Genomic DNA, 9,041 nt, shown 5'->3' on the forward strand with positions numbered 1-9,041 from the left:
ATAGGACACGGTGTCTGTAAATTGTGTATTTTAAGGATAATTTAGTTTGTATCAAGTAGATACATTGATAGGACACAGTGTCTGTAAATTGTTCCTTTTTAGTATTTTTGATTTGTATCAAGTAGATACATCAGAAACATAGTGTACATGTCTAATGGCTTTCGAAGCGTTCCGTAAATTGTATAATTATGATATCATTTGGCCACCACTTTAGAATCACTTAAGGCATTTTTATTGCATGCAACTATATTTATTGCTTATATGTCACTTGAAACAAATTAAATGGGTTTATAGGACAGCTAACTGTTATCCGTAAAGAAAGATCACGTTGCAAAATTTTGCTATTATTGTTATCCCATTCTCAAAAACGGATCAATGTTCTCATGGTACATGTATAGAAATAACAGAAACTAAACTAGAATATTGTCTAATTTATTTGTTAAAAATATGAAATGCAAAGACCAAAGGTTAAAGTCCCCTTATTCTCTGACTTTGGTGACAAGTACCAGTGTTCATGTGTTCTAAGTTTTAAAAGTTTGAATACATGTAGGAATAATGGATTCAGTTTCATTTTGAATCGGAGATATGGTAAAAACCAATAAGCATGAATAAAGCAGCCACAAGAATGTCCACCTTTGCCGCTTAGCTATATATACAATTGGGAGGTTGTTACATAAAATAGCCTGAAATATATAATAAGCCCGATATATTCACATCTGACGGCGTTACTTTATCTCATGTGGGCAATTGTTTTTTTCTTTTTCTTATTTCATTACAGGGTAATTTAAATATAAATATATGTGTGTGGTCATTTAAAAGTACGGTCACGGCGGGTGTGTTGTGTCGCTACCGCATTTGTGGCGGTGGTCGAACTCAGTGTCCAATAACTCTTGGCATAGCCACTGAATTCGACCATGTGGCGAAAATAGCGACACAACATCTACAAATATATTATGCTTCTTATAATGGAATTATGTATCCGCTGAGCTTCTGTTTCCCAGGGCCAGCATCCGATATATTTTGGAAGCAATAATGTTAATAAGGATATTATATTGATATATAAGGAAATGACATTATAAGGAATAACAATAAGGTGGAAATAAGGAATAAGAATAATGTGGGAATAAGGAATAAGGAATGGACAATAATGTGGAAATAAGGAATAAGGAATGGACAATAATGTGGAAATAAGGAATAAGGAATGGACTATAAGGTTTAATTATATATACTAGGGACTTGCCAATTATGTTTCTCGGCAGTCCCATTCTTTGTCAAGCCGTGGCCGTACAATTTTGTACTTTTGCCAAATAAAATATTTCTTACTTTATATATTTGTATGTCATTTGGCCCCACGTTGTCTCAGATAATAAGATTTATTCCTATGAAGAATAAATCCGGTTATCGGAGGAAAGTGGGCTTACGTTTTGGGAGTTGTCCCGCTTTGAACACGTGGTGGAACTTGTTATGTATTATGAGTCACGTTAATTATTTTAACCTTGATAACTGTGACGTCATCATTCTTTCTTTACCACGTACGATACAGCAGAGGGAAGACGCAAAAAATTGGGTTCCGTATGAATTAACTAATGTTTGTTTCAAAAGTTACCCACCCACCCACCACTTAGATAAAAGACATACTCCTAAAATGTAGTTAATATACATGTGTTAAATGTTATATTATGTTATATCATGTTGTTCGTTTTTCTGCTGTTTTTGTTCTATTTTTCAGGTTGAAATGACTGGTAGCTTATTCCGATTGTAATCCCAATCCTTCGTCACGGCTTCAGACAAAGACTCCGACCATTGTAATCCCAATCCTTCGTCACGGCTTCAGACAAAGACTCCGACCATTGTAATCCCAATCCTTCGTCACGGCTTCAGACCGACCATTTAATGGCGAAAATAGCGACACAACATCTACAAATATATTATGCTTCTTATAATGGAATTATGTATCCGCTGAGCTTCTGTTTCCCAGGGCCAGCATCCGATATATTTTGGAAGCAATAATGTTAATAAGGATATTATATTGATATATAAGGAAATGACATTATAAGGAATAACAATAAGGTGGAAATAAGGAATAAGAATAATGTGGGAATAAGGAATAAGGAATGGACAATAATGTGGAAATAAGGAATAAGGAATGGACAATAATGTGGAAATAAGGAATAAGGAATGGACTATAAGGTTTAATTATATATACTAGGGACTTGCCAATTATGTTTCTCGGCAGTCCCATTCTTTGTCAAGCCGTGGCCGTACAATTTTGTACTTTTGCCAAATAAAATATTTCTTACTTTATATATTTGTATGTCATTTGGCCCCACGTTGTCTCAGATAACAATATTTCTCATATAATCAACTATGAAAACTTTGAATTTTTCCAAATATTATTACTTTTCTACTACACTATAGGAATAGATTATCTTAGCTGCATTTTGCACAACTTTTAGGAATTTTTGATCCTCAATATGATTTTCAACTTAGTACTTTAATTTGCCTTTTTAACCATGATTGTTTATTCGAGCTTCACAGATCAATCGTTTGTAGACATCGTCTAACTAAAATTTCAATCCTGGTATATATGATGGGTTTATATACTTACACGTAACATATGAAAGATAACTGCTGAAAATTGTTTTTCATACATCTTTTTACGATTTTATGTCATCATGACCAAGATCATATTTTGAGTTTGAATAGCGCTATGAAAGATAGTTAAAACTATAGAAATTGATATTTTAAAAAAAAAACGGAGAACAATGGCCAATACACAGAAGTAATACAATATATAGATTCACTTCTTAGATTATATATTTTTCTAATTCTTTTGTATATACTCAACTGCTGTCATGATTTTCTATTGTTAGTAATAGATTGCTATTCAAAATACATTTTACAACATTTTAGTTGAACAATAGTTTGCAAATAGTTTGTGTGATTTGTTATATCAATTTAACAAGGGAAATTGTGAATTTGTTAAGTGGAAAATTCTGTAAGGGTTGAAGTAAATTTTAATTTCATACAATAATAGTACATTTGACAGTTCAAGTATCCATGTCAACCTGTGACTAAAACATGCATTTATTCAATGGTCACAGTTCATAATCATATTTTTCTGCCTATAAGAAATTACGCAAGGAAACAAAAGCTATCCTCTATTTTTTTTATTTACATAAACATTACCAACTTTTGTTGTACCCTTCAGATTGAAAAAAAGTTATTATGAATACTTTTAACCCAGATCTCAATATGTTGCAATAAAGGCAATTTTTTTATATCACTGTTCAATAGTAATGAAATAAATCCGGGTCACAAACTAAAACCTAGGAAAACACATCAACTATAAGAGGAAAACAATGGAACAACAGACACACTCAAAATTCATATTTAAGGAGTTCTGAGAATATTTGATTAGGACTTACAACCTTTCCCTTAGACCATCTCTCCGTAGAGACAAGGAAACCCAGTGAACAAAATTGATAGTCTAAATGTATTCTATATAGTCTCTCCTCTCCTGCAACTCGGGGAATGAGGAAGATATTATAAAACATTTGGACATGCCATTTTCCTGATGCTCTAAATTTAAGCACTTTCTTTCATCATATCAGTTTTTATTTGGATCGATTCAAGACAATGCTTTTTGACGAATCTCGTCGTTCTAAACTTAACAACAGATTGAAAGAAGTAGTCCAGCTTTGTTTCAATAAATGATATGACCAACGTAAAAACAAACACCTTGTTTTATGTTTTAGGACAGAACAAACACATTTTGTAAAGAATCAACCAACATCAATTTCAATTCTATTTTGGAATTCCATTTTTGTGTACCAACATACCAGGAGCGCCTGCATATGGAGTATGTATCTCCAAGTGACAACGATAATCTATGATTGCATTTTCTTATTATGTTTTCATAATTTTTGTAGGGGTATGTGTGACTCAATCATAAGTTTTCTATGTAGTGTTTTGTGAATTGTTTTCTTTTCGTCGTCTTTGTTTTTAGTCTTTGAATTGTATTTTGCTTCATTGGCTTCATGCGACTGTCATACAAGTGAGAGTTTAAGCTAGCTATAAAACCAGGTTCAATCCACCGTTTTCTACATTTGAAAAGGCCTGTACCAAGTCAGTAATATGACAGTTCTTGTTCATTTGTTTTTGATGCGTTTTGTTATTTGATTTTGCCATGTGATTATGGACTTTCCGAATTGATTTTCCTCTGAGTTCAGTATTTTTGTGATTTTACTTTTTATGGTTTCTTCTCCCCCTTGGTATTTTCTACCTCTTATAAAAGTCTAATAATGAAAAAATAAATCAATAGCCATTCAACTTGTTCCAAAAATATTTGGTCTTATGTGCTTTGAAAGTTTTGTATATTTATATATTTCGGTTTCCTAACTGTCAAATGATTTTTTACTCTGGTTGAAATGTTAGTTTTTTAAGTAATCATGATAAAGGTATGCTTTCTGCATGGCAGTCCACTTCAATAAAACTAATCAATTGATTCAAGACTTTCCTTATTTATTACACTTATGCCACGAGCTCTAGTTCTTTGTCGAATGGTGTGTACATTTTTGTGTTATTAGGTTGCTGCTTGATTTACGTTTTCTTCAATTTAATCATATTTATTTGCAAGTGAAAGCTTTCCAATGATTAATCGTGTTTTGTTTTTCAAAACCATATTAGGATTTATGGGGTTTATTTTAAAAGTTCTGTGTACGCTTCTGAGTAATTTAATAGCATCAACATGTAGCAAACAACAAACATAACAACATGAAATGTAAACCACGCTATAAAGTTGATTATATATTTCTAATGTCTATATAAATAATTGGCAAAACTTTTCTACTACAACTAAGTTAAATTGGTATTTTGGCATTTTAACACCTATAAATATATAACGTTTCTGTATATATAAAATCTATTATAAGGAATATATTAACACAAACAAATTTAGATCACGTACCAAAATAATGAAAATGTACTTGACTGATATGTCATGACTACATTCTTGTTTATAAACTTGTTTTACGATAATTTTCGAAGTCTTAAACAAAATAGGATAAACGTTGCGAATTAAATAGGATCAGTTCCTGTGGTAAATTCGTACACCAATATTTCTATAAAATTGTGTTTATTGTCAAAAATGTTGAAAGTAGCTTCTATAATATTTGCTGTAAGTTCTGTTCTAAACCATTTCATAAATTTTGACAACATTTCTATTTGTGTATCCGACATCTGACAGGAAAAATCTGTCTCCACATATGTGAATAGCAGCCGGATGTTCTAGTCCGTCGGTTGCATCTAGCAGCACGCGTGCATCAGATCCGTCAGACGACATTTTCATTACGTTCGAGGAATTTTGCCCACATACGTATATGTTGTCTTGACTGTCAATACTGACACCTCTTGCCCAACGTATACTATCGTGTTCAATAGATAACCGGACGTTCAAATCAGAATAAAGAACCACAGCTCGTTTTTCGCCGATGCCAACGGTTTTCTGTGTGACGACAATTTCAGCTGTGCGTTGATTTATAGCGAGATGGAACGGTCGATTTTCAAACATAGCTTTACCACTACTTCTCCTGTGGACTGTATCCAAAACATGTCCATCTACTTCTATGACGCTCATTGACGGGACGGGTTTATCAAGAGGAAACAGCAGAACCAGATTACCACGTATCTCGTCAACGCCGTAGCATACTTTTCCTACAAAAACTACGTTTTGTAATAGGAGACTTTCATCTGTCATATTGAGCAGGGCAATTTCCCGATTATTTGGAAGAGTACAGGCAAGAGTATTCATGTCAACTTGACAAATATCGAACGGTTCAGATGTCAAAAGGACTTTCGAAATGAAAATACCGGTATCCTTAAACATTTTGATTGTTTTGTTGTGAAAATCGCACAAGATAACTTTTCCATCAGGCAGATATATTCCACCAGTAATAACGCAGTCGTTTGTATCTGAAGGCAGACGAATGTGGAAATCTCTTATCAGAACAGCACGTTTATCCAACATTGGTTTCATTTCAGCGATAGGCTTCGGAGCATCTGGTCTACCATGGGAAATTTTAATCTCTCCTAATTCCATCACAGTTGCTGGTATGTCTCTAGCTTTTGGGTTGAATCTAAATTTTATATCAATACTCTCTAACTTTGCTGAGTTTTCCATCGCCTTTTGTTTAAAATCTAAATAATTCTCACGCGCTTTGGCAACTGTTGCAACGAACTGAGCATTACTTCCATAACTCGCTGTAGCTTGAATCATCTTTCTAGAATGTTCAATGGCTGATTGGGTAACTTTGCTGTCTTGAATTCTTGACTGAATCTTATCCTTTTCCTCTTTGTGTATTTTAGTCAGGCGTTGATTAAAGTTTTCCTCCAATTTGTCAAGATGTCCAGTAATCGATCCTCTAAATGTTTTCATCTTCTTTTTTATGTCATCTTTTTTGTTGTTCAGGTTCTGATGTTGTTTGATGTTTTCATTTACAATTTCTTCGAGTGAAGATAGACACTCGTTAAATTGTTCTACTAATTTCTCTACCTCCCGAGTATTTTTTAACTCTTTCGCATAAAATTCTGTTGTAAGAACTTGGACGCATCTTCTATGTTCCAGCGCTACACAAACAGAGCAGACGAGAGTGTTATGATCTAAACAGAAGAGCTCCATATTTTGATTATGGCGACTGCAGCGAAGTTCATCGTCGGTAAGGATGGCTGGCTGGCGAAGAGCTTGGTCTACAGGCATAGTTTCGTGATCCAGAAACAATGCATTGTGGTAATTGATGCACGTCTTGCACAAACAAATACGACAATGCTTACACCAAACATCAGCACGGACACTTTCCTTGTTCTGTTTTTTGCATGGTTCGCATGTTTTCTCCTTGTTCTCAAAAGACATGATCTCCATGACATTCATTATAAATCCATTTGTCGGTAGTTGTTCTGCCCACATGGAGGGTGCTGCTGTTGAATCGATTGGAATCGCGATTGCTCGACATTGTGGGCATGGGAACGAATTTGGTCTAGGATTATCGTTGTCCTGTGTATAACGATCAATGTATGTTCCTAGACATTTTTGACAAAATGAATGAAGACATGGTAGACTCTTCGGATCTGTAAACCTGTCAGAACAAATCGGACATTTCACGACGGCATCATCCAAGTTTGATTTACCATTTGGTCGTCCTTTTTCTGATTTACTCATTGTTATTCTTCAGTAAAAATATCTTGTTTTCATTATTATTGCAACATTACTTTTTAAAAATATGTACGTCCTTCCTACATTGCTAAAATATCCGAAAGTTTGATTTTCAATTAGAAAACAATAATTAAATGTTACCAATATTTCCTTTCTAATGTTTTGTATCAGTTATAATACCATGGAGCCCACGCTTAAAATAAAAGTGAAATTCAACACATTTTTACGGGACACCGGTGTTCCGAAGACAGCGTTTACAAATTTACAATAGAATTCAAAGTTAGAGCTTTCTCAACGAGAATTTAAATGTCATTTGTATAAAATCATTTTATAATTAAAACAATAGATATTTTTAAATAATACTTAAGTCCTCAAAAGTGTCCGTTAGATGACTTTGTATTGTGTATTCTCATATGACGTGTTAAATCGTCTCTTTTTTCTGTCAATTTATTCCTTTTCTTTTTCCTTCTTTTCTTTTGTGATATAACTTATCTCTTACTACGTGAATTCAGTATGTTCCTTTGTCTTTTTGTCTTTTCTTTTTTGTCTTTTGTTCATCTGGCAAACTTTGTTATTTTCATTTAGATATTTGTGTACGTTTCGAATCTTTTCTCCATTGATGGAATGCATTTATACTATCAGCTTTCTTCATTTTAAGGGTAAAGAAAATAAGCAACGAGTCACAATATGATCCGTGTTTTGCCCACGAGCGCAGCGAGTGGGCTATAAAGGTTTGTCCTGTGTAGGGCGGATAGTATGTTGCAATATCTTAATACTGAAAACTGATATGTTAATTCTGATTTGAGAGCTTTTTTCGATCCATTTTTCTTTCTCTTTCGTAACATGAACCTCATCGACAGATCAAACATTACAAGTTCGTTGATAACTAAGGGTCGAATGAATTATGGTTCTCTCAAATCTTTTTCAACATAAAAAGCCCCTGAAGGACAGATCAAATTTATATAAGCGCACGAGATCCGATATTACTATCAACGTTCTCAAGAACTGGTGTTCTGTTAAGACATTGTCTTCTGGCATTTTGGATGATGATAAGTTCATTTAAGAAATCAACAAAAAGATAACAACAAAAGCTTTTGATACGGATTGATTTTGTTCCTATGCCATTACTAGTATTTGATATGTTTAGTAACAAAGGAAAGACAATACCGCAGCAAAACACTCTTGGCAAAACGGCAAAAAGAAGACTAAAATCAAACTAACTATAGTGGTATATATGGCATCCGTCATGTTGTCCATCTTAATTTAAATCTAGCTATAAGTTGCATTCGAGTAAAAGCCGACGGTCATTTGATTTTCGAGGGAAAAGGGAATAGGAGGATCATTTGAAAACATAACTAGGTTAGAACTGAAATTAAAAATTGTCTAGGCACAAGACAAGATATAAATGAATATGAAGCAGCACCAAATGCAGGAAACAAATGTCTTCAAAAGTGAAAATAAAATGCAAAGCCATGGAAAAAAAATCATGTGAAGCAATAGATGAAATTAAATGATTAATCCGTACAACTGGGACACAGACATTTGTATCGTCAACCAAGCTATTGTCCTGGTTCGTAAACCGTTCAAAGAAATTACTTCAATTTTGTGTTGTTTTTTGTTTGTTTGTGTGTTTTCTTTTTATTGAGGGAGGGAGTAAAAATCTCTTTATCTCCTTCGATTACAATTATGCTTTCGTAAAGAAAAAAGTTCCAAAGGACTTAAAATAAAAGCTTTATTTGAGAGTCGGTACCATTAAATTATAAGCTTGGGATCTTTGAAGAGTTTGCTTTCAAAACGTGAGCTTTGCTGAGCTTTTAACCAGGTTTTCCAT

The 9,041-nt window shown here is 33.6% G+C and overlaps 1 protein-coding gene across 1 annotated transcript; it reads right to left on the reverse strand.

Moving 5' to 3' along the window:
* Nucleotides 1–4,503: 4,503 nt before the first annotated feature.
* LOC139520139 (transcription intermediary factor 1-alpha-like) lies at nucleotides 4,504–7,430 on the reverse strand. Its single transcript, XM_071312604.1, has one exon. It carries the CDS (start codon nucleotides 7,214–7,216, stop codon nucleotides 5,192–5,194), a length of 2,025 nt encoding a protein of 674 aa, XP_071168705.1. The 5' UTR covers nucleotides 7,217–7,430; the 3' UTR covers nucleotides 4,504–5,191.
* Nucleotides 7,431–9,041: the final 1,611 nt, after the last annotated feature.

The sequence above is a fragment of the Mytilus edulis genome, chromosome 4, assembly GCF_963676685.1.
Source record: "Mytilus edulis chromosome 4, xbMytEdul2.2, whole genome shotgun sequence".
Lineage (NCBI taxonomy): Eukaryota > Metazoa > Mollusca > Bivalvia > Mytilida > Mytilidae > Mytilus > Mytilus edulis.